Raw genomic sequence first — 27174 nt, 5'->3', positions numbered from 1 at the left:
TATTTTCATATTTACCATCTCCTCTCTTCTACAGTAGCTTTATAGTAGTTTTATGGATATGTTTTTTATATTTACTAGTTAGAATTTTACATATTTACAAATGATTCCAACATTAATTTCTTTTATGTTATTTTCCCTTGTTTTTTCATTTTCATATTTTTCTTTAATGCTCCTGTATTTCCCCAGATTTGGTTAGGAAAGTCTGGTTTTCATTCATGATTGTAAATTAAACTGGTAGTTTTCTCACTAATTATAAGCTGTCTGATGTCAGCCTTGAAGACAAAGCCTGGCAGTACTCAATCTCTGCATTTAACTTTGGCTCAAATGAACAGGTAGGAAAGTGAACGGTGGTGGCTCTCATCTCAGTGCTGGTGGTGAGTGTTGCCGTGGCCTGAGAGCCGGGAACAGGCCCCTTATTAGCAAAAATAGCAACAGAGCTCCCTGTCTTGGAAAGTAAACTTTTCTGATTTTTAGTATTGTAGATTTCTTATCATTTTTATATTTCTTGTATCATTTCAGTGAGATTTTGAAATTTATAGGGGAAAAAAAGGCATTCTCAGTTTCAGATGTTATAATTAAACTCAAGGGACTTCCCTGGTGGCTCAGAGGTAAAGGATTAGCCTGCCAAGCAGCAGACACAGATTCCACCCCTGGATCGGTAAAATCCCTTAGAGAAGGAAATGGTAACCACTTCAGCATCCTTGCCTGGGAAATCCAATGGACAGAGAAGCCTGCTGGGCTAAGTCCATAGGATTGCAAAAGACATGACTTAGCGACAAAACAACAGTTGAACTCAATATAGCTTGTAGATATGTTAGAAGCATGCTTTTTTTTTTTTTTTTTACCTATTGTTAAATGACTAATTTCTTCCAAAATAAATATTTGAACTTATAGAAGTTTCCCTTCTGAGTTTGAGGCATCAAGACATGGTGGTAAAGGGTGTAGCCTCTGGGCCAGGGTCCAGAGCTGGAGTCTCAGTTTTCATAGCATAGACATTAGTCATGTGATGTAATCCCTGCCTCCCTCAGTTTCCTCATGATGGATGTAAAGATTATCCAATATTAATAAATTAAAGAGATTTAAATGAATTACTGTTTGTAAAGGGCCTCTAATAGTACCTGTAAGTCACTTGTAACTGCTAGATGAGTATTTGTTAAATTAAAAATAATATGTATATACAGCTATATATAAAAACATACACAGTTGACATTTGAACAACATGGGTTTGAACTGTGTGGGTCCAATCATACATGGATACTTTCAGCAGCAAACATGATCCACATCCTGGGATGCAGAGCCCAGGATACAGAGAAACAGGTAAGGAGGACTGACTATAAATTACACGTGGATTTTCAACTGTGACTGGCAGGCGGGGTGTTGGCATTCCTCACCCTGTGTTGTGTTGTTCAAGGCTTAACTGTATTATGAACTTTTTCAAAATAATAATTTGTCTTGAAGAGTTGAGATGTATTTGAATTCCTTAAATAACCGTCACCGTGTTCTCTGTTTAATTTTTTGCAGCTTATCGTGAGCCGCATTATTATTACCAGTTCACAGCTCGATATCATGCAGCTCCCTGCAACAGTATCTATAATATTTCTTTTGAGAAGAAACTTCTTCAGATTTTAAGCAAACTTGTTCTTGACCTTTCATGTGAAGTTTCCTTACTTAAGTCTGAATGTCATCGTGTTAAAATGCAAAGAGCTGGTTTGCAAAATGAATTGTTTTTTACATTTTCAGGTAAGTATACACAATTCTTTAAGGAAAACGAAGTTAGAATGTGAACTAATTCTAGAGCTGTGTTGTAAATTACCAGAAGCGTTTTTAGAATGTAAATACTATAGATCTGAATGTTTCAGTATTCTTTACTTTCACATCTTAGTTCTAATAGCCCTCAAATAAATTTCTGTTAATTCATGTACTTAATGAAAAGTTTGGATTCCCAAATAATTTAAACATTACTATCATAATTTACTACAGAATAGAATTTAATATAAAGAATGTCTATCATGGTATTTAGCTCCCAAGATGTAATTTGTAAAACCATATAATTATATAATAAATAGGTTAATAGTGTAGACCAGAGAGACCGTTCTAACAACTTAGTGTGTTTTTCCTAATAGTGCAGAGTAAAAGCCCAATATTTTCTGGAAAACCAAGAATTGGACTTCATATCTGAGGCCTTAGGTTTATAAAGGGCCTGTTTATGAGTTAGCATTTAGGAATAGCCATGCATATGTTTTTAATGAGGCCCGGTGGCAATCTCAGTGTGCTGTTTGCTGTTTCCTTTCTTTCTTCTTTACTCTCCGTCCTTGATTCATCTATTTTCGGTGTTTGATTGCACTTACCATTTCTCTGATATTCCCTTTGCCTTTTCTTGGTACATCTAGAATTGAATGATTAGATATGAGTGAGAGATGTGAGGCTTTCAGGGAAAAGAGTAAGTTGGGCTCAACACCATTTTCCAATCTTTTGTCTTCTTTACTCATTTTTTCTTCTGCCGAAAAACTTGGAGAGTTGTTTTCCAGTGTCTGAGGCAAACTATGAAAGATGAATTATGAAAGATGCTTTCCTTAGCTCATCACAGACCCACTGTTAGCATTTATGAGAGTTATGGGGTATTTGTACCTGGTGTGTTTAATAAATGCTATCAGTAGGTATTTAATACTTATTTTTATATTTTTAATTGGAGGATAATTTCTTTATAATGTTGTGGTGGTCTCTACGGTACACCAACGTAAATCAGCCGTAATACAACACACACACACACACACACACACACACACACACACATATATGTATGTATGTATATCTCCCCTCCCTCTTGCGCCTCCCTTCCATTCCAGCACTCTAGGTCATCACCAAGTGCCGGACTAGGCTCCCTTTTTAGCTTGCTGCTAGTTACCTGTTTTACAGATCAGATCAGATCAGTCCTCAGTTGTGTCTGACTCTTTGCGACCCCATGAATAGCAGCACGCCAGGCCTCCCTGTCCATCACCAACTTCTGGAGTTCCTCAGACTCACATCCATCGAGTCAGTGATGCCATCCAGCCATCTCATCCTGTGTCGTCCCCTTCTCCTCCTGCCCCCAATCCCTCCCAGCATCAGAGTCTTTTCCAATGAGTCAACTCTTCGCTTGAGGTGGCCAGAGTATTGGAGTTTCAGCTTTAGCATCATTCCTTCCAAAGAAACCCAGGACTGATCTCCTTCAGAATGGACTGGTTGGATCTCCTTGCAGTCCAAGGGACTCTCAAGAGTCTTCTCCAACACCACATTTCAAAAGCATCAATTCTTTGACGCTCAGCCTTCTTCACAGTCCAACTCTCACATCCATACACGTGACTACAGGAAAAACCATAGCCTTGACTAGATGGACCTTTGTTGTCAAAGTAATGTCTCTGCTTTTGAATATGCTATCTAGGTTGGTCATAATTTTCCTTCCAAGGAGTAAGCGTCTTTTAATTTCATGGCTGCAGGCACCATCTGTAGTGATTTTGGAGACCAGAAAAATAAAGTCTGACACTGTTTCCCATCTATTTCCCATGAAGTGATGGGACCGGATGCCATGATCTTCATTTTCTGAATGTTGAGCTTTAAGCCAACTTTTTCACTCTCCACTTTCACTTTCATCAAGAGGCTTTTGAGTTCCTCTTCACTTTCTGCCATAAGGGTGGTGTCATCTGCATATCTGAGGTTATTGATATTTCTCCGGCAATCTTGATTCCAGCTTGTGTTTGTTCCAGTCCAGTGTTTCTCATGATGTACTCTGCATATAAGTTAAATAAACAGGGTGACAATATACAGCCTTGACAAACTCCTTTTCCTATTTGGAACCAGTCTCTTGTTCCATGTCCAGTTCTAACTGTTGCTTCCTGACCTGCATACAAATTTCTCAAGAGGCAGGTCAGGTGGTCTGGTATTCCCATCTCTTTCAGAATTTCCCACAGTTTATTGTGATCCACACAGTCAAAGGCTTTGGCATAGTCAATAAAGCAGAAATAGATGTTTTTCTGGAACTCTCTTGCTTTTTCCATGATTCAGCGGATGTTGGCCATTTGATCTCTGGTTCCTCTGCCTTTTCTAAAACCAGCTTAAACATCAGGAAGTTCACGGTTCACATATTGCTGAAGCCTGGCTTGGAGAATTTTGAGTATTACTTTACTAGCGTGTGAGATGAGCGCAATTGTGCAGTAGTTTGAGCATTCTTTGGCATTGCCTTTCTTTGGGATTGGAATGAAAACTGACCTTTTCCAGTCCTATGGCCACTGCTGAGTTTTCCAAATTTGCTGGCATGTTGAGTGCAGCACTTTCACAGCATCATCTTTCAGGATTTGGAATAGCTCAACTGGAGTTCCATCACCTCCACTAGCTTTGTTCGTAGTGACGCTTTCTAAGGCCCACTTGACTTCTCATTCCAGGATGTCTGGCTCTAGGTCAGTGATCACACCATCGTGATTATCTGGGTCATGAAGATCTTTTTTGTACAGTTCTTCTGTGTATTCTTGCCATCTCTTCTTAATATCTTCTGCTTCTGTTAGGTCCATACCTTTTCTGTCAGGTCCATACCTTTTCTGTCCTTTATCGAGCTCATCTTTGCATGAAATGTTCCTTTTGTATCTCTTATTTTCTTGACGAGATCCCTAGTCTTTCCCATTCTGTTGTTTTCCTCTATTTCTTTGCATTGATCGCTGAAGAAGGCTTTCTTATCTCTTCTTGCTATTCTTTGGAACTCTGCATTTAGATGCTTATATCTTTCCTCTTCTCCTTTGCTTTTTGCTTCTCTTCTTTTCACAGCTATTTGTAAGGCCTCCCCAGACAGCCATTTTGCTTTTTTGCATTTCTTTTCTATGGGGATGGTCTTGATCCCTGTCTCCTGTACAGTGTCACGAACTTCATTCCATAGTTCATCAGGCACTCTATCTATCAGATCTAGGCCCTTAAGTCTATTTCTCACTTCCACTGTATAATCATAAGGGATTTGATTTAGGTCATACCTGAATGGTCTAGTGGTTTTCCCTACTTTCTTCAATTTAAGTCTGAATTTGGCAATAAGGAGTTGATGGTCTGAGCCACAGTCAGCTCCTGGTCTTGTTTTTGCTGACTATATAGAGCTTCTCCATCTTTGGCTGCAAAGAATATAATCAGTCTGACGTCGGTGTTGACCATTTGGTGATGTCCATGTATAGAGTCTTCTTTTGTGTTGTTGGAAGAGGGTGTTGTTATGACCAATGCATTTTCTTGGCAAAACTCTATTAGTCTTTGCCCTGCTTCATTCCGTATTCCAAGACCAAATTTGCCTGTTACTCCAGGTGTTTCTTGACTTCCTACTTTTGCATTCCAGTCCCCTATAATGAAAAGCACATCTTTTTTGGGTGTTAGTTCAGGTGATAGTGTACATATGGGAACTTCCCTGGTGGCTCAGTGGTAAAAAATCCACCTGCCAGTGCAGGAGACACAAGAGCACGGGTTTGATTCTTGTGTTGGGAAGATGAGCTGGAGAAGGAAATGGCAGCCCACTCCAGTATTCTTGCCTGGAAAATCTGATGAACATGTCAGTGCTACTTTCTCAATTTGTCCACCAGTCCATTCTCTACGTCTGTATCTCTCTTTCTCCTCTAAATAGGTTCATTTCTACTATTTTTCTAGATTCTATATATGTGCATTAATAAATTATACTTGTTTTTCCCTTTCTGACACTATAACAGGCTCTAGTTTCACCCACCTCACTATATCTGACTCAAATTGTTCCTTTTTATGGCTAATATTCCATTGTATACATGTAGTACAACTTCTTTATTCATTCACCTATTGATGGACATCTAGGTTGCTTCCATGTCCTGGTATTATGTGCTGCAGTGAATGTTGGGGTACATATGTCATTTTGAATTTTTGTTATCTCAAGGTATATACCCAGTACTGGGATTGCTGGGTCATACAGTAGTTTTATTCCTAGTTTGCTAAGAAATCTCCATATCGCTCTCCATAGTGACTGTACCGATTTACATTCCCACCAACAGTGCAGTCGGGTTCCCTTTTCTCCACATCTTCTCCAGCATTTACTGTTTGTAGATTTTTTTGATGATGGCCATTCTGACTGGTATGAGGTACTAAAGTCATTGTAGTTATGATTTGCATTTTTCTAATAATGAGCAGTGTTGAGTACCTTTTCATACGTTTTTGTCCATCTGCATATTATCTTTGGAGAAATGTCTGTTTTGGTCTTCTGCCCATTTTTTCATTGACTGTTTGTTTTTCTCATATTGAGCTGTATGAGTTGCTTATAATATCTTGAGATTAATCCTTTGTCAATTGCTTCATTTGCAATTATTTTTTACCATTATGGGAGTTATATTTTCCTTTTGTTTATTGTTTCCTTTGCTGTGCAAAAGCTTTTAAATTTAATTAGATCCCATTTGTTTATTTTTGTTTTTATTTCCATTACTCTAGGAGGTGGGTCAAAGAAGATCTTGCTGTGATTTATGTCAAAGAGGTATTGCCTAAGTTTTCCTCTATAGAGCTTTACACTTTCTGTCTTTACATTTAAGTCTAATCCATTCAGAGTTTATTTTTGTGTATGATGTTAGGAAGCATTCTAATGGCATTCTTTTACATGTAGCTGTCCAGTTTTCCCAGAACCACTTATTGAAGAGCCTGTCTTTTCTCCATTGTATATTCTCGCCTCCTTTGTCAAAGATAGGGTGCCCATAGGTGCATGGGTTTAACTTTGGGCTTTCTATCTTGTTCCATTGGTCTATATTTCCGTTTTTGTGCCAGTACCATACTATATTGATGACTGTCGCTTTGTAATATAGTCTGAAGTCAGGAAGAGTGATTCCTCCAGCTATTTTTCTTTCTCAGAATTGCTTTGACTCTTTGGGTCTTTTTGTATATCCATACAAATTGTGGAATTTTTTTGTTTTACTTCTGTGAAAAATGCCATTGCTAGTTATATAGAGATTGCATTGAATCTGTAGATTGCTTTGAGGAATCCTTCCATGCCTGGGATAAACTCCACTTGATCATGGTGTGTGATCTTTTTAATGTGTTTTTGGAGTCTGCTAGAATTTTGTTGAGGACTTTTGTGTGTATGTTCATCAGTAATATTGACCTGTAATTTTCTTTTCTGTGGTATCATCTTTGTCTGGTTTTGGTATCAGGGTGATGGTGGCCATGTAGAATGACCTTGCTAGTTTTCCTTTCTCTGCAATTTTCTGGAAGAGTTTGAGCAGGATAGGTGTTAGTTCTTTAAATGTTTGGTAGAATTCATTTGTGAAGCCATTTGGCCCTGGGCTTTTGTTTGTTGGAAGATTTTTCACCACAGTTTTGATTTCAGTGGTTGTGATTGCTCTGCTCATATTTTGTTTCTTCCTAGTTCAGTCTTGGAAGGTTGTACTGTAAAGAATTTGTCCATTTCTTCCAGGTTGTCCATTTTCTTGGTAAATTATTGTGTGTAATAGTCTGTTAAGATTCTTTATATTTCTTCATTGTCATAACTTTCCCTTTTTCATTTTAAATTTTGTTGATTTGAGTCTTTTCCCTTTTTCTTGATGAGTCTGTCTAATGGTTTGTAAATTTTGTTTATCTTCTCAAAGAACCAGCTTTTAGTTTTATTGATCTTTGCTATTGTCTTTTTCATTCTTTTCTGCTCTGCTCTTTATGATTTCTTTCCTTCTTCTAACTTAGAGATATTTAAAACTTCTTTTTCTAATTGCTTTAGGGGTAAGATTAAGTTGTTTGTTTGATGTTTTTCTTGTTTCTTGAGGTAGGCTTCTATTGCTATTAACTTCCTTCTTAGCATTTACATCCCGTAGGTTTTGAGCTGTGTTTTCATTGTCATTTGTTTCTAGGTTTTTTTTTTTTTTTTTTTTCTCTTTGATTTCTTCAGTGATCTCTTGGTTATTCAGAAGCATTTTATTTAGCCTCCTGTGTTTGTATTTTCACAGTTCTCTTCTTGTATTTCATATCTAATTTTATAGCATTGTGCTCAGAAAAAATGCCTGAATCAATTTTTTTTTTTTTTTTTTAATTTACCAAGGGTTGATTACTAACCTAAGATGTGATCTATCCTGGGTTCCATGTACACTTGAGAAAAAAATGAATTCCATTGTTTTTGGATGAAATATCCTGGAGATATCAATTAGGTCCACCTGGTCCAATGTGTCATTTAAGGCTTGTATTTCTTTTTAATTTTCTATCTGGATTATCTGTCCATTGGTGTGAGTAGGGTGTGTTAAAGTCATCTAGTATTATTGTGTTACAGTCAATTTCCCTTTGTATCAGATCAGATCAGTCGCTCAGTTGTGTCCGACTCTTTGCGACCCCATGAATTGCAGCATGCCAGGCCTCCCTATCCATCACCAACTCTCAGAGTTTACCCAAACTCATGTCCATCGAGTCAGTGATGCCATCCAGCCATCTCATCCTCTGTTGTCTCTTTTTCCTCCTACCCATAATCTTTCCCAGCATCAGGGTCTTTTCCAGTGAGTCAACTCTTCGCATGAGGTGGCCACAGTATTGGCATTTCAGCTTCAGCATCAGTCCTTCCAATGAACACCCAGGACTGATTTCCTTTAGGATGAACTGGTTGGATCTCCTTGCAGTCCAAAGGGACTCTCAAGAGTCTTCTCCAACACCACAGTTCAAAAGCATCAATTCTTTGGCGCTCAGCTTTCTTCACAGTCCAACTCTCACATCTGTACATGACTACTGGAAAAACCATAGCCATGACTAGACGGACCTTTGTTGGCAAAGTAATGTCTATGCTTTTGAATATGCTATCTAGGTTGCTCATCACTTTCCTTCCAAGGAGTAAGCGTCTTTTAATTTCATGGCTGCAGTCACCATCTGCAGTGATTTTGGAGCCCCCCCCCCAAATAAAGTCTGACACTGTTTCCATTATTTCCCCATCTATTTCCCATGAAGTGATGGGACCAGATGCTATGATCTTCGTTTTCTGAATGTTGAACCAGTGTTTAAGCCAAGTGTTTCACTCTCCTCTTTCACTTTCATCAAGAGGCTTTTTAGTTCCTCTTCACATTCTGCCATAAGGGTGGTGTCATCTGCATATCTGAGGTTATTGGTATTTCTCCCAGCAATCTTGATTCCAGCTTGTGCTTCTTCCAGTCCAGCGTTTCTCATGATGTACTCTGCATATAAGTTAAATAAGCAGGGTGACAATATACAGCCTTGAGGTACTCCCTTTCCTATTTGGAACCAGTCTGTTGTTCCATGTCCAGTTCTAACTGTTGCTTCTTGACCTGCATACAGATTTCTCAAGAGGCAGGTCAGGTGGTCTGGTATTCCCATTTCTTTCAGAATTTTCCACAGTTTACTGTGATCCACACAGTCAAAGGCTTTGGCATAGTCAATAAAGCAGAAATAGATGTTTTTCTGGAACTCTCTTGCTTTTTCCATGATTCAGCTGATGTTGGCCATTTGATCTCTGGTTCCTCTGCCTTTTCTAAAACCAACTTGAACATCGGGAAGTTCACAGTTCATGTATTGCTGAAGCCTGGCTTTGAGAATTTTAAGCATTACTTTACTAGCGTGTGAGATGAGTGCAATTGCGCGTGGTAGTTTGAGCATTCTTTGGCATTGCCTATTTTGGGATTGGAATGAAAACTGACCTTTTCCAGTCCTGTGGCCACTGCTGAGTTTTCCAAATTTGCTGGCATATTGAGTGCAACACTTTCACAGCATCATCTTTCAGGATTTGAAATAGCTCAACTGGAATTCCATCACCTCTACCGGCTTTGTTCGTAGTGATGCTTTCTAAGGCCCACTTGCCTTCACATTCCAGGATATCTGGCTCTAGGTGAGTGATCACACCATCATGATTATCTGGGTCATGAAGATCTTTTTTGTACAGTTCTTCTGCGTATTCATGCCACCTCTTCTTAATATCTTCTGCTTCTGTTAGGTCCATACCATTTCTGTCCTTTATCAAGCCCATCTTTGCATGAAATGTTCCTTTGGTATCTCTAATTTTCTTGAAGAGATCCCTAGTCTTTCCCATTCTGTTGTTTTCCTCTATTTTTTTGTATTGATCACTGAGGAAGGCTTTCTTATCTCTCTTTGCTGTTCTTTGTAACTCTGCATTCAGATGCTTATATCTTTCCTTTTCTCCTTTGCTCTTCACTTCTCTTCTTTTCACAGCCATTTATAAGGCCTCCCCAGACAGCCATTTTGCTTTTTTGCATTTCTTTTCCATGGGAATGGTCTTGATCCCTGTCTCCTGTACAATGTCACGAACCTCCGTTCATAGTTCATCAGGCACTCTATCTATCCGATCTAGGATTTGATTTAGGTCATACCTGAATGGTCTAGTGGTTTTCCCTACTTTCTTCAATTTAAGTCTGAATTTAGCAATAAGGAGTTCATGATCTGAACCACAGTCAGCTCCTGGTCTTGTTTTTGCTGACTGTATAGAACTTCTCTATCTTTGGCTGCAAAGAATATAATCAATCTGATTTTGGTGTTGACCACCTGGTGATGTCCATGTGTAGAGTCTTCTCTTGTGTTGTTGGAAGAGGGTGTTTGCTATGACCAGTATGTTCTCTTGGCAAAACTCTATTAGCCTTTGCCCTGCTTCATTCCATATTCCAGTGCCAAATTTGCCTGTTACTCCATGTGTTTCTTGACTTCCTACTTTTGCATTCCAGCCCCCTATAATGAAAAGTACATCTTTTTTGGGTGTTAGTTCTAAAAGGTCTTGTAGGTCTTCATAGAACCATTCAAGTTCAGCTTGTTCAGCGTTACTGGTTGGGGCATAGACTTGGATTACTGTGATATTGAATGGTTTTCCTTTGAAACGAACAGAGATCATTCTGTCGTTTTTGAAATTGCATCCAAGTACTGGATTTTAGACTCTTTTGTTGACCATGATGGCTACCCCATTTCTTCTGAGAGATTCCTGCCTGCAGTAATAGATATCATGGTCATCTGAGTTAAATTCACCCATTCCAGTCCGTCTTAGTTCACTGATTCCTAGAATGTCGATGTTCACTCTTGCCATCTCCTGTTTGACCTCTTCCAATTTGCTTTGATTCATGGACCTGACATTCCAGGTTCCTGTGGAATATTGCTCTTTACAGCACTGGACCTTGCTTCCATCCCCAGTCCCATCCACAACTGGGTATTGTTTTTTGCTTTGGCTCCATCCCTTCCTTCTTTCTGTAGTTATTTCTCCACTGATCTCCAGTAGCATATTGGGCACCTACTGACCTGGGAGTTCCTCTTTCAGTATCCTATCATTTTGTATTTTCATATTGTTCATGGGGTTATCTTATTCATACTGTTATTTGAACAAGCTATTGTGAAATCAATTAAAAATAAGAAAAATATTTATATTACCTTCTTTTATTCCTTCTCTTATGCTCTTCCTATATTTTATTTTTTCAAATATTATGTATTTTATCTATTTATTATTATTATTATTGGCTGAGTTTGGTCTTCTTTGCTGTGCACAGGCTTTCTCTAGTTGTGGAGCATAGGGGCTACTTCCCATTGCAGTGCATGGGCTTTTCATCGTGGCGGTTTCTCATGTTGCAGAGCACAGGCTCTTGATGCAGGGCTTCTGTAGTTGTGGCGTGCAGCCTCAGTGGTTGTGGTGCATGCGCTTAGTTGCTCCAAGGCTTGTGAAATCGTCTCAGAGCAGAGACTGAACCCACGCTCCCTACGTTGGAAGCATGGAGTCTTAAGCACTGTACCTCCAGGGAAGATCTGAGTTTTAGGTACATATTATTTTTCTTCTTTATGAGAGCTTCTTTTAATGTTTCTTGCAAGGCTGAGTTTCTGGTGACAGATTCAATTTTTTTGTTTTTCTGAGAAGGTGTTTGTTTTTAACTTCAGTTTTAAAGAATAATTTCATGGAATTTAGTATTTTAGTTTGGTGGCATTTTTTTTCCCCTTTCAATACTGTGTTTAAAATCATTCACACTATTCTCTTCTTGTTTGCATGGTTTCCAAAGAGAAGTCTGATTTAATTCTTTTATTTTTTTACATTTTTCTTATTGTGGTAAAATACATATAACATAAAATTAATCTTGATCATTTCAGTATATAGTTAAATTGTACTAAATTCATTCATGCCTATTTGTTTTCATTATTCGTCTCCAAAACACTTTCATCTTAGAAAGCTGATATTCTCTTTCTGTTAAACAATAAGCTGCTAATATCACTGTATCCCCTAGCATCTACCATTCTAGTTTCTTATCTATGTGATTTTAACTAAATCCACATGTAAGTGGAATCGTACCGTAGTTTTCTTTTTGTTCTGGCTAATTTCACTTAGCAACAGGTCCTCAAATTTCATCCATGTTGTAACATATGGCAGGATTTCCTTCCTTTCTGAGATCTAATAATATTTCATTCCGTATAACATAAACATTTTGCTTCTCCGTGGATGCACCAATGGCCACTTGGGTTGTTTTCACAGTTTACTGTTGTGGATAATGCTGCTTACAGGTGTATACGTATCTCTTTGAGACCCCACATTCAGTTCTTTTTTCGGGTATATACTCAGTGGTGTATTTCCTAGGTCATAATGATAACTTTTTTCTTGAGGAACTGCTGCACTGTTTTCTGCAGTAGCTACACCATTTTACATTCCCACCAACAGTGTACAAGAGTTCCAGTTCACCACGTCTTAACAGCTTGTTATTTTCTTTTGTTTTCATCGTAATCATCCTGATGGATAATAATGTCTCATTATAGTTTTGATTTGCATTTCCCTAGTAATTGGTTTTGTTAAATACCTTTTTCTGAGCTTATGGGCCATTTGTAGATCTTATATTTGGGGAAATGTCTATTCACATTCATTGCCCATTTTTTAAATCTGACTGTTTTTTTGATATTGAGTTTTAGGAATTCTCCAAATATTCTGTATCTTTATCTCATAGCAGATATGCAATTTTCAAATATTTTCTCACATTCTATAGGTTGCCTTTTGACAAATTGTGTTTTCATGCACATAATTTTTTTCAAATTTTTGTCTAATTTTTTCTTTTCTTGCTTGTACCCTTGATAGCATATCAAAGAAACCATTGCCAAGTCCAGTTAAGCTTTTGCCATAAGTTTTCTTCTAAGAACTTTGTAGTTTTAGCTCTTAAATTTAGACGTTTGATCCATTTTGAGTTAATTTGTATATATGCTATTAGGTAAGGATTCAAAATCATTCTTCTGCGTGTGGATATCCAGTTTTCTCAGCACCATTTATTAAAAGACCATCCTTTTCCCATTGAATAGTCTTGATACTTTGTCAAAAATCATTTGACCAATTATGTAAGAACTTATTTCTGTCTTGTCTATTCCATTAGTATGTATTTCTGTCTTTATGCCAATAACACACTGTTTTGGTTACTGCAGCTTTGTAGTGAACTATGAAAATCAGGAATTGTGATCTCTAGCTTTAGTCTTCTTCAGGAGTTTTGGCTATATGAAGTCCCCTGTGATTCCACATGAATTTTAAATTGGGTTTTTCTATTTCTGCAAAAAATGTGGTTGCAATTTTGATATTGATCGCACTGAGTCTATAGATTTTGTCTGGTATTGACATTTTAGCAATATTATATTTTCCAATCTATGAACATTGGATACATTTGTATTTACTTATATTTTCTTTCACTTTTAACAATGCTTTGTAGTTTTTTCATGATATAAGTCTTTCATCCCCTTGGTTTAGTTAATTCAAGTATTTTATTTTATTCTTTTTGATGCTATTATACATATAATAGTGATTCATTTGTAATAACACCAGAAGGGTATTCACTGTAGTGTATAGAAATGCAACTGATTTGCATGTTGACTTTGTATTGTACAGCTTTGCTGCATTTATTTATTAGTTCTTACAGTTTTATTTTTGGAAACTTTAAATGTCTACATATGAGATCATATCATCTGTGAATAGAAATAATTTTCCTACCTCTTTTCCAGTTTGGATACTTCTTATTTTGTTTTCTTGCCACAACACACTGGCTAGAACTTCATTCGTGTCTTGAGATATAATGGCAAGTGTGCACCTTGTTGCTTGTTCCTCAATGTAGAGGTGAGGTTTTTAGTCTTTTGCTCATCAACATGATGTTTGCTGTGGATTTTCATATATGGTTTTATTATGCTCTATTATTTTCCTCCTATTCCTGTATTTTTTAACCTTTTTCTTCATGAAATTATATTGACCTTTGTAAAATGCCTTTCCTGCGTCAAATGAGATGTTCCTATGGGATTTTCCCCTTCACTCTTCATGTGGTATATAACAATGATTAATTTTTTTACGTTGACCCATTCTTGAATTCTGGCAATAAATCCAACTTACTCGTGGTTAATCCTGTTAATAAGCACTTGAATTGATTTGTTAGTCTTTTGTCGAGTTTTGCATCATTGTTAATTAGGATTATGATCTGTAGTTTTCTGTTCTTACCGTGTCTGTCTGGCTTTTTGTGTTCAGGTAATGCTGGCCTTTAAAGATGAGTTTAGAAGTGTTAGCTCCTCTTCAACTTTTTAGAAATGTTTGAGAGGACTGGTATCAATTCTTCTTCTGACTTTTGTTAGAATCCACCACTACAGTTATCCGATTTGGGGTTATTACTGTTTATTAATAACCTCTATTTCCTTAGTTATCTTCTTTCTGACTCTTCTATCCAATATTGTGAGATATTGAAGTCTCCAAATAATATTGTATTTCTTTTTGAATTGTTAATTTTTACTTCAAAAATTTTCATGGTCTGATTTGTATGTGTTTATAATTGTTACATATTCTTGCTGTGTTATACCTTTTATAAATATATAGTATCTTTATTTGTCTTTTATACCCTTTCTTGATTTTAAGTCTATTCTCTTATACCCTTTCTTGATTTTAAGTCTATTCTATCTCTCATGAGTATAGCAACTCTTAATTGAGACATTATATAGTTGGATTATGTTTTTATTCCTTATTAAATCTTTATCATTTGATTTGAGAATTTAACGATTTACTTTTATTTTTTATTTATTTATTTTTTTGTTTTAAACTTCCAACAGTGATTTTATTATTATTTTTTAATTTAAATTTATTTATTTTAATTAGAGGCTAATTACTTTACAATATTATATTGGTTTTGCCATACATCAACATGAATCCACCACAGGTGTACACATGTTCCCCATCCTGAACACCCCTCCCATCTCCCCTCCCCATACCATCCCTCTGGGTCATCCCAGTGCACCAGCCCCAAGCATCCTGTATCCTGCATCAAACCTGGACTGGTGATTCATTTCTTATATGATATTATACATGTTTCAATGCCATTCTGCCAAATCATCCCCCCACCCCACAGAATCCAAAAAGACTGTCCTATACATCTGTGTCTCTTTTGCTGTCTTGCATACAGGGTTATCATTACCATCTTTCTAAATTCCATATATATGTGTTAGTATACTGTATTGGTGTTTTTCTTTCTAGCTTACTTCACTTTGTATAATTGGCTCCAGTTTCATCCACTTCATTAGAACATCAGATGTATTCTTTTTAATGGCTGCATAATACTCCATTGTGTATATGCACCACAGCTTTCTTATCCATTCATCTGCTGATGGACATCTAGGTTGCTTCCATGTCCTGGCTATTATAAACAGTGTTGTGATGAACATTGGGGTACACATGTTTCTTTCAATTCTGGTTTCCCCGGTGTGTATGCCCAGCAGTGGGATTGCTGGGTCATATGGCAGTTCTATTTCCAGTTTTTTAAGGAATCTCCACACTATTCTCCATACTGGCTGTACTAGTTTGCATTCCCACCAACAGTGTAAGAGGGTTCCCTTATCTCCACATCCTTTCCAGCATTTATTGTGTATAGACTTTTGGATCACAGCCATTCTGACTGGCGTGAAATGGTACCTGATTGTGGTTTTGATTTGCATTTCTCTGATAATGAGTGATGTTGAGCATCTTTTCATGTGTTTGTTAGCCATCTGTATGTCTTCTTTGGAGAAATGTCTATTTAGTTCTTTGGCCCATTTTTTGATTGGGTCGTTTATTTTTCTGGAATTGAGCTGTAGGAGTTGCTTGTATATTTTTGAGATTAGTTGTTTGTCAGTTGCTTCTTTTGCTATTATTTTCTCCCATTCTGAAGGCTGTCTTTTCACCTTGCTTATAGTTACTTTTGTTGTGCAGAAGCTTTAATTTTAATTAGATCCCATTTGTTTATTTTTGCTTTTATTTCCAATATTCTGGGAGGTGGGTCATAGAGGATCCTGCTGTAATTTATGTCGGAGAGTGTTTTGCCTGTGTTCTCCTCTAAGAGTTTTATAGTTTCTGGTCTTATGTTTAGATCTTTAATCCATTTTGAGTTTATTTTTTTGTGTATGGTGTTAGAAAGTGTTCTAGTTTCATCCTTTGACAAGTGGTTGACCAGATTTCCCAGCACCACTTGTTAAAGAGATTGTCTTTTCTCCATTGTATATTCTTGCCTCCTTTGTCAAAGATAAGGTGTCCATAGGTATGTGGGTTTATCTCTGGGCTTTCTATTTTGTTCCGCTGATCTATATTTCTGTCTTTGGTCCAGTACCATACTGTCTTGATGACTGTGGCTTTGTAGTAGAGCCTGAAGTCAGGCAGGTTGATTCCTCCAGTTCCATTCTTCTTTCTCAAGATTGCTTTGGCTATTTGAGGTTTTTTGTATTTCTATACAAATTGTGAAATTATTTGTTCTAGCTCTGTGAAAATACTGTTGGTAGCTTGATAGGGATTGCATTGGATCTATAGATTGCTTTGGGTAGTATACTCATATGGACAGATCAACTAAAAAGAAAATTAACAAAGAAACACAAACTTTAAATGATACAAGAGACCAGCTAGACCTAATTGATATCTATAGGACATTTCACCCCAAAACAATGAATTTCACCTTTTTCTCAAGCACACACGGAACCTTCTCCAGGATAGTTCACATTCTGGGCCATAAATCAGCCTTGGTAAATTCAAAAAAATTGAAATCATTCCAAGCATCTTTTCTGACCACAATACAGTAAGATTAGATCTCAAATACAGGAGAAAAACTATTAAAAATTCCAACATATGGAGGCTGAACAACACGCTGCTGAATAACCAACAAATCACAGAAGAAATCAAAAAAGAAATCAAAATATGCATAGAAATGAATGAAAATGAAAACACAACAACCCAAAACCTATGGGACACTGTAAAAGCAGTGCTAAGGGGAAAGTTCATAGCAATACAGGCATACCTCAAGAAACAAGAAAAAAGTCAAATAAATAACCTAACTCTACACCTAAAGCAACTAGAAAAGGAAGAAATGAAGAACCCCAGGGTTAGTAGAAGGAAAGAAATCTTAAAAATTAGGGCAGAAATAAATGCAAAAGAAACAAAGGAGACCATAGTAAAAATCAACAAAGCCAAAAGCTGGTTCTTTGAAAGGATAAATAAAATTGACAAACCATTAGCCAGACTCATAAGAAACAAAGGGAGAAAACTCAAATCAATAAAATTAGAAATGAAAATGGAGAGATCACAACAGACAACACACAAAGGATCATAAGAGACTACTATCAGCAATTATATGCCAATAAAATGGACAAATATATGCCAATAAAATGCCAATAAAGTGGAAGAAATGAACAAATTCTTAGAAAAGTACAACTTTCCAAAACTGAACCAGGAAGAAATAGAAAATCTTAAGTTAGACCCATCATAAGCACGGAAATTGAAACTGTAATCAGAAATCTTCCAGCAAACAAAAGCCCAGGTCCAGACGGCTTCACAGATGAATTCTACCAAAAATATAGAGACGAGCTAACACCTATCCTATTCAAATTCTTCCAGAAAATTGCAGAGCAAAGTAAATTTCCAAAATCATTCTATGAGGCCACCATCACCCTAATACCAAAACCTGACAAAGATGCCACAAAAAGAAAACTACAGGCCAATATCACTGATGAACATAGATGCAAAAATCCTTAACAAACTTCTAGCAATCAGAATCCAACAACATATTAAAAAGATCATACACCATGACCAAGTGGGCTTTATCCCAGGGATGCAAGGATTCATCAATATCTGAAAATCAATCAATGTAATACTCCACATTAACAAAGTGAAAAATAAAAGCCATATGATTATCTCAATAGATGCAGAGAAAGCCTTTGACAAAATTCAACATCCATTTATGATAAAAACTCTCCAGAAAGCAGGAATAGAAGGAACATACCTCAACGTAATAAAAGCTATATATGACAAACCCACAGCAAACATTATCCTCAATGGTGAAAAATTGAAAGCATTTCCTCTAAAGTCAGGAACAAGACAAGGGTGCCCACTTTCACCATTACAATTCAACATAGTTTTGGAAGTTTTGGCCACAGCAATCAGAGCAGAAAAAGAAATAAAAGGAATCCAAATTGGAAAAGAAGAAGTAAAACTCTCACTCTTTGCCAATGACATGATCCTCTACAAAGAAAACCCTAAAGACTCCACCAGAAAATTACTAGAGCTAATCAATGAATATAGTAAAGTTGCAGGATATGAAATCAACACACAGAAATCCCTTGCATTCCTATACACTATTAATGAGAAAATAGAGAAATTAAGGAAACAATCCCATTCACCATTGCAATGAAAAGAATAAAATACTTAGGAATATATCTACCTAAGGAAACTAAAGACCTGTATATAGAAAACTAAACCACTGGTGAAAGAAATCAAAGAGGACACTAATAGATGGAGAAATATCCCATTTACTTTCAAATTGATTATTGATAATGCAGGATTTACCTGTGCCATTTTGTTACTTTCTTTTTGCTTTTGTTTTTCATTTCCTTCATTATAGTCTTTTTGTCTAGTTGACTTTTTTTGTAGTTAAATGTGAAATTTTTCTCATTTCTTTTTGTGTATATTCTGTATTTATTTTTCTTTGTTGTTCTGTCGGAATTACATTTAACATTCCTAATTTTATAACACTGTAGTATGAATTACACAAACCTAGCTTCTATACTCGGAGAAGGCAGTGGCACCCCACTCTAGTACTCTTGCCTGGAAAATCCCATGGATGGAGGAGCCTGGTAGGCTGCAGTCCATGGGGTCGCTAGCGACTTCACTTTCACTTTTCACTTTCATGCATTGGAGAAGGAAATGGCAACCCACTCCAGTGTTCTTGCCTGGAGAATCCCAGGGACGGGGGAGCCTGGTGGGCTGCCATCTCTGGGGTCACACAGAGTCGGACACGACTGAAGCGACTTGGCAGCAGCAGCAGGAGCAGCTTCTATACTATATGTGAAAAATCTCCCTTAAGAGCTCTATTCCCACTCTTTTCAGTTGTTGATAACATAGAATTACTACTTTATAAATTTGTCCCCCAAAATATAAATTAATAATTATTTTAAATTAATTAGTCTCTCAAATTATATAAAACAAAATGTGGAGTTACAAACCAAAGTTACAGTAATACTAGCTTGTAGACTGTTTTTTTGTTAAGTATATTAAACTCTTAAGTCATATATATAAAATCGCTGTTACAATCCAATCTGAATCCAGTCATGGTAGCTTTTATCCTTGTCCATGTATTTACCTTCGTTGAAGTCTTTATTTCTCTTCACATAGCTTCATGTTACTATCTAGTGTTTTTCATTTCACCTTAGGACTTTGCTGAGAGGTTCTTGCTGGCAAGTCTAGTGATCACAAACTCCCTCAGCTCGTCTTATTTAAGAAAATTTTAATTTCTCTCTCAGTCTTGAAGGGCAGTTTTGTGCACTATAGAATTCTTCCTTGTTCTTTTTTTTCTTGTATTTATCACCCTACAACACAAAATGTTTCTCTAATGATTATTGTTTATTGTTTGTATATATCATTGGTTATTCTAATTTTATGCATTAGAATGTAATTTCAAAAATTCAGGGAGTTTGTAGATTTTGATCACTTATGTATTTGAGGCTCCTAGACTAACTCTTAGTAAGTAATAGACTCTTGATAACTACTTAATGAATAAATAGGTACACGAATGCACTCTTTTATGAACATGTTCATTTTAGTTACCATGGCTACTACTGTAGTTCAGCTTCTTTCATTTCCCAGTATTATAATGATATATCTCTTTGTGGAGATTAAGAATTGAGTCGGTCAGATGATATACACAGGATTATATGGGTGGAGCTAAGTAGACTATTGAATGAATAAATACATTTATACATACATATATCCACATATATAGTACAAAAGGTAAAATAAATACATATATACATTATATGGTACAAAAGATAAAATAATTTCATTGTCAAAAATTGTATGAAATGAATTGCCAAATACTATCAAATTAGTTGATTAATTCTTAAGTTTACTGCAATTCTGAGGTTTTCCTAACTTACATAAAACATATTATTACCTTAGATTTTTAGTTAAAAAGAGTGATTTAACATGTGGAAAATTGCTTTAGTTTTTATTGGAATAGAAATATTAGACACATGGCCTGTTTTATATTTCAAAAGCCCATTTAAATATTGTAATATAGTACTTTAGAACCATGATAAAACATAATTTATTTTCTCAGTTTCATCTCTAGACACCGAAAAAGGACCCAAGCCATGTGCAGACCATAGTTGTGAATCTTCCAAAAGACTATCTAAGGTATGTTACGTGAGGCGAGGAAAAAGAGAACATACTCAGTGTGTAAGTAAGCATCTTAGCTATTTATAAAACACATCACCACTACCCCCAAAACACAGTCTTAGGGAATTCAACAATAAAAATAAAACTTCATCAAATAACATCAAATAATAAATAAGAATTTAGTAGAATTGATATTTTTAAGAAATGCTTTGAAATTTAGCATTTTTAACTGATTATATTAGGAAATTGGATTTTCCCATTTATATGGTCTTATTTGCTATTGCAAATTAATTTATAACTAATAATCAGAATTCTCTCCATGTCACTATTATTCATCCTAAATAATAAATTTGATCTATACTGTTTGTTAACTGTTTTTATATTGCTCTGTACCCAGCATCTTGTATCTATGCCTAGGATGAAAATTACGCTGTAATTTCCAGTAGCAGTTTAGTTTAGTTTTCTTTTACATTATACTTAACATATTATTTATGCTCAGTAAATTTATGGCAGATTTTCCTACTTCAAATTACTCTTCAATGATCCTGAAAGTAAAAGTGTTAGTCACTCAGTCATGTTCCTCTTTTTACAACTCCATGGGCTGTAGCCTGCCAGGCTCCACTGTCCATGGAATTCTCCAGGCAAGAATACTGGAGTGGGTACCCATTCCCTTCTCTAGGAGATCTTCCCAACCCTGGGATTGAACCAAAGTCTCAGTATATTGCAGGCGGATTCTTTACCACTAGTGCCACCTGGGAATCACAATGACCCTGAACGCTTTATTTAAAATAATATTTTAAAATATTTAGGATATGAAATAATTTACATTATGATGATTGTGACAGTTTCTTATGAAAATCATAGGTAATGCATATTTCATAGGTCAATATTTATTATGTTTACCCAGTGAAATTGACAGGAGAATGATTTCTTAAATTAGTACTCACTAAACCTCCTGAAGGGCTTCCCTGGTGGCTCAGATGGTAAAGAATCTACCTGCAATGCAAGAGACCTAGGTTCAGTCCCTGGGTCAGGAAAATCCCCTGGAGAAGGAAATGTCCACCCACTCCAGTATTCTTACCTGGAAAATTCCATGGACAGAGGAGCCTGGCAGGCTACAGTCCATGGGGTTGCAAAGAGTCAGACAAAACTGAGCAACTAAGTAACCTAGAGCCTCCTAAAAGATAGCTCCAGTTCAGTTCATTTCAGTTCACTCAGTCGTGTCCGACTCTGCGAACCCATGAACCGCAGCACGCCAGGCCTCCCTGTCCATCACCAACTCCCGGAGTTCACCCAAACCCATGTCCATCGAGTCAGTGATGCCATCCAACCATCTCATCCTCTGTCATCCCCTTCTCCTTCTGCCCTCAATCTTTCCCAGCATCAGGGTCTTTTCAAATGAGTCAGCTCTTGGCATCAGGTGGCCAAAATATTGGAGTTTCAGCTTCAATATCAGTCCTTCCAATGAACACCCAGGACCAATATCCTTTAGGATGGACTGCTTGGATCTCCTTGCAGTCCAAGGGACTCTCAAGAGCCTTCTCCAACACCACAGTAAAAAGCATCAATTCTTTGGCACTCCGTTTTCTTTATAGTCCAACTTTCACTACCACATGACCACTGGAAAAACCGTAGCCTTGACTAGACAGACCTTTGTTGGTAAAGTAATGTCTCTGCTTTTTAATAGGCTGTCTAAGTTGGTCATAACTTTCCTTCCAAGGAGTAAGCGTCTTCTAATTTCATGGCTGCAGTCACCATCTGTAGTGATTTTGGAGCCCAGAAAAATAAAGTCAGCCACTGTTTCCACTGTTTTCCCATCTATTTGCCATGAAGTGACGGGACTGGATGCCATGATCTTGGTTTTCTGAATGCTGAGCTTCAAGCCAACTTTTTTGCTCTCCTCTTTTACTTTCATCAAGAGGCTTTTGAATTCCTCTTCACTTTCTGCCGTAAGGGTGGTGTCATCTGCATATCTGAGGTTATTGATATTTCTCCCGGCAGTCTTGATTCCAGCTTGTGCTTCATCCTGCCCAGCGTTTCTCATGATGTACTCAGCATATGATTTAAATAAGCAGGGTGACAATATACAGCCTTGACGTACTCCTTTTCCTATTTGGAACCAGTATGTTGTTCCATATCCAGTTCTAACTGTTGCTTCCTGACCTGGATATAGAATTCTCAAGAGGCATGTCAGGTGGTCTGGTATTCCCATCTCTTTCAGAATTTTCCACAGTTTATTTGTGATCTACACAGTCAAAGGCTTTGGCATAGTCATTAAAGCAGAAATATATGTTTTTCTGGAATTCTCTTGCTTTTTTGATGATCCAGCAGATATTGGCAATTTGATCTCTGGTTCCTCTGCCTTTTCTAAAACCAGCTTGAACAACTGGAAGTTCATGGTTCATGTATTGCTGAAGCCTGGCTTGGAGAATTTTGAGCATTACTTTACTAGCGTGTGAGATGAGTGCCGTTGCAGCCGCTGCGCTCGAGGTTGTCATTGCTAAAGCCAATATCAAACTTTTTTTCTCAATATTTTCTTAGATATTTTAGTTTCATACCTTACATTTAAATCTTTAGTATATTTGAATTTATTTTTGTATAAGGTGTAAGATAAAGATTTACTTCTGTTCTTCATCTAGAAAAATCATTTGCCCAACACCATTTATTGAAGAGACTCTTCTTTCAACATTGTGCATTCTTGACTCTATCACTGTCTGTGTAAGACCAGTGGACAATATATATGTGGGTTTATTTCTGAATACTCTTTTCTGTTTCATTGATCAGTATGTCTGTTTTTATTGCCAGTATCGTATTGTTTGGTCAATATAGCTTTGTAAAGTAATTTATTTATCTTACTCAAAGTTGCTTTGACTCTTTGGTGTATTTTGTAGTTCCATATGAATTTTTTTTTGGGGGAAATACCATTGGGATTTGGAAACATTGCATTGAACGTCTAGAGACCGCTAGTTATTCTGGACATTTTAATAATATTCTTCCATCTGAATGTAGGGTGTCTTTCAATTTATTTATTTAAAAATTTTTTCTCATCAGTGTTTTATAAAGTTTCTCATCTTTGTACTTTGTATTATTTATAAGTATTTTATTTTTCTTGGTATTCATGTAAATGTTATTATTTTCTTGATTTCCTTTTTAGATAGTTTCTTGCTTATGTATAGAAATGAAGCTTTTCTTCTGTTGATTTTATATCATGCAGCTTTTACTGAATTTGCTGATTCTAAGATTCCTTTGTGGAGTCCTTAGAGTTTCTTGCATAAATGAACATGTCATCTGTAAACTGAGATGATTTTACTTCTTCCTGTCAGATTTAGATGCCTCTTATTTGTTTTTCTTTTCTAATTGTTCTCTTTAGGAATTTCAGTACTCTGAAATTAAAGTGGCAAGTTGGGTATCCTTTCTTTGTCCTGCTCTTAAAAAAAAAACTTTCAGTTTTTCACTTTTGAATATGATGCTAGCTGTGGAATTTTTGTATATGAACTTAATTGCAGTGTTGTGTTTAAGTAAGTTCCTAATATTCCTACTTTACTGAGAAATTTCATTATGAATGGATGTGAAATCAAGCTTTTCTACATCTCTTGTGATAATACATGATTTCTATTTTTCATTCTGTTAATGACTGATTTGTGTATGTTGAAAGATGCTTGCATCCCAGGGATACATCTCACTTGGTCATGGTGTATGATCCTTTTAATATATTGTTGAATTTGATTTTCTAGTGTTTAGTTGAGGATTCTTATATGTGTGTGAATCAGGAATATTATAATTGTTTTTAAATTTTGGTGTCTTTGTTTGGTTTTGGTATCAGAGTGGTACTGGCCTCACAAAACATGTTTGGAAGTGTTCCCTCTTCCATTTTTGAATGAAGTTTAAGCAGTTTTGGTATTAATTCTTTAAATATTTGGTATAATTCATGTATCAGACATCTGGTCCTGGAGTTTTTTAGCTAGTAGGTTTTTGATAACTGGTTCAGTCTTCTTGTTATTGATCTGTTTATCTTTTTAATTTTTAAAAAATTTTTAATTCAGTCTCTGTATTTTGTGTGTTTATAGGAAATTGCCATATATTCTAACTTATTCAGTTTATTGGCATATAGTTTTTCATAATAGTCCTTTATCACCTTTTATCTTTCTGTGGTATCAGTTGTAATATGTCCCCTTTCACTTCTGATTTTATGTATTCAAGTGTTCTCTCTTTTTTTTGTTGTTGTTAGTCTTGATAATTGTTTGTCTTTTTAGATTATCTTTTAAAAAACAGCTCTTGGTTTCCTCATTGTTCTATTGTTTTTCTCTTTTCTAGTTTATTTCTGCCATAGTTTTTTTTTTCTTTATTTCTTCTAACTTTGAGATTCGTTTGTCTTTCTTTTTCTGGTTTCTTCAGATATAAAGTTAAGTTGTTTATTTAATATTTTTTTTTTTCTAATATAGGCTTTTATAGTTGTTAATGTACCTTGTAATATTGTTTTTCTGCATCTTATAAATTTTAGTATTTTGTGTTTTGTTTACATTTGTCTCATGATATTTTCTTATTTGCCTTCTTTGGCCCAGTGGTTCCAGGATGTGTTAAATTCCACATATTTGTAAGTTGTTTCATTTTCCTTCTGTTATTGATTTCTAGGTTCATTTCATTGTGGTTGGAAGATAATACTTTGTTCGAGTTTAGTATTTTCATATTCATAATGACATGTTTTGTGATCCATCCTGTAGAATGTTTGTATGCACTTGAGAAGAATACATATTCTTCTGCTAACATTGGAACGTTCTCTGGAGCATTCTATGTGTCTTAAGTTCATTTGGAACATTCTGTGGAGCATTCTATGTATCTGTTAAGTTCACTTGATCTGTTGTATTGTTCAAGCCTGAGGGTTCTTTAGTGTTTTGCTCTCTGAATATTCTATTGGTTATTCAAATTGGAGTATTGAAGCCTATTATTATTGTATTGATGTCTGTTCTTGCTTTCAGATCTATCAGTGATTGCTTTATACATTTATTTAAATGCATTGGTGTTTATATACACCCAGTGAGAAATTGGGAGTGTATAAACACCCAATGCATTTAAATCAGGATATCTTTTTCCATATTTCACTTTCAGCCTCTCGGTGAAGTGTACTTAAATCTAAAGTTCATCTCTGTAGACAGCATGTAGTTGGATCATCTTGTTTTATCCATTAAGCAATGGTATATTTTTCACTAGAGAGTTTAATCGGTTTATATTTATGGTTATTATTGATAGGTAAGGGCCTACAGTGGTCATTTTGTTAATTATTTTATGTATGTTTTATAGTTCCTTTGTTCCTTTCTTCCAGTGTTGCTGTCTTTCTTTTTTTATTTGATGCTTTTTTTTTTTTTTTGCATTGATACTCTTTGATTCCTTTCTTTTTTAAAAAGTTATTTTCTTTATTTGTTACCATCAAGCTTATATATAAATATTTTAGTTATAATAGTCTATTTTAATCTGATAACCTCAATTGCATACAAAAGTCTATATTTATACTCATCCCTGACCTGGTGCAGCCATGAAATTAAAAGACGCTTACTCCTTGGAAGGAAAGTTATGACCAACCTAGACAGCATATTCAAAAGCAGAGACATTACTTTGCCAACAAAGGTCCATCTAGTCAAGGCTATGGTTTTTCCTGTGGTCACGTATGGATGTGAGAGTTGGACTGTGAAGAAGGCTAAGCACCAAAGAATTGATGCTTTTGAACTGTGGTGTTGGAGAAGACTCTTGAGAGTCCCTTGGACTGCAAGGAGATTCAACCAGTCCATTCTAAAGGAGATCAGTCCTGGGTGTTGTTTGGAAGGACTGATGCTAAAGCTGAAACTCCAGTACTTTGGCCACCTCATGCAAAGAGTTGACTCATTGGAAAAGACTCTGATGCTGGGAGGGATTGGGGGCAGGAGGAGAAGGGGATGACAGAGGATGAGATGGCTGGATGGCATCACCGACTTGATGGACATGAGTTTGAGTGAACTCCGGGAGTTAGTGATGGACAGGGAGGCCTGGTGTGCTGCAATTCATTGGGTCGCAAAGAGTTGAACACGACTGAGTGACTGAACTGAACTGAACTGACCTGGTATGTTATTGATGTCACAATTCGGATCTTTTTGTATTGTGTATGTAATTATAGATTTTTATACTTTTTCTCTTTATTATTATACTTTTTCTCTAACGTTTCTACTGGTTTAAAATGTGATTTATGTGTCATCCTTATAGTATTACATTATTCTGTATTTGCTGTGAGATTTATATTTTTTTTTATGTTGCTTTTAAATGCTCTTTCAATTTGTTTGTTGGACTCTCTTTAGCACTTCTTATAAGGCAGTACACTCACCAGGGCAGAGCCCTGAGATGCTCAGACTTCTAGTGGTATTAAACTCTTTCATTTTTTGTTCATCAAGGAAATTCTTCATGTCTCCTTCATTTTAAAAAGATAATTTAAAGATATATACATATATATTATATACTTTTATAGATATATGGTTTTGCAAATGTATGCTTGTATATATAGCTCGGACTTCTAGTGCTGTTAAATGCTTTCACGTTTGTTTGTCTAGGAAATTCTTCAT

At 36.1% G+C, this 27174-nt stretch overlaps 1 protein-coding gene across 7 annotated transcripts in view; it reads left to right on the top strand.

Annotated features, from left to right (window-relative positions):
• The window catches only part of ZPBP (zona pellucida binding protein), a 141383-nt gene that overhangs the window by 41942 nt on the left and 72267 nt on the right, over positions 1-27174 (top strand). For all 7 annotated transcript variants that reach the window (XR_011463915.1, XM_070368833.1, XM_070368829.1 and 4 more), the window contains 2 exons: positions 1522-1740; positions 20532-20608. Coding sequence is in view for 6 of the 7 variants with exons in the window: in XM_070368833.1 (XP_070224934.1) it covers positions 1522-1740; positions 20532-20608 (296 nt within the window). In the remaining variant the exon portion in view is untranslated. The remainder of the gene's footprint in view (positions 1-1521; positions 1741-20531; positions 20609-27174) is intronic.

The sequence above is a fragment of the Bos mutus genome, chromosome 4 (genome assembly GCF_027580195.1).
Source record: "Bos mutus isolate GX-2022 chromosome 4, NWIPB_WYAK_1.1, whole genome shotgun sequence".
Lineage (NCBI taxonomy): Eukaryota > Metazoa > Chordata > Mammalia > Artiodactyla > Bovidae > Bos > Bos mutus.
This window is presented reverse-complemented; position numbering and strand designations above follow the sequence as displayed.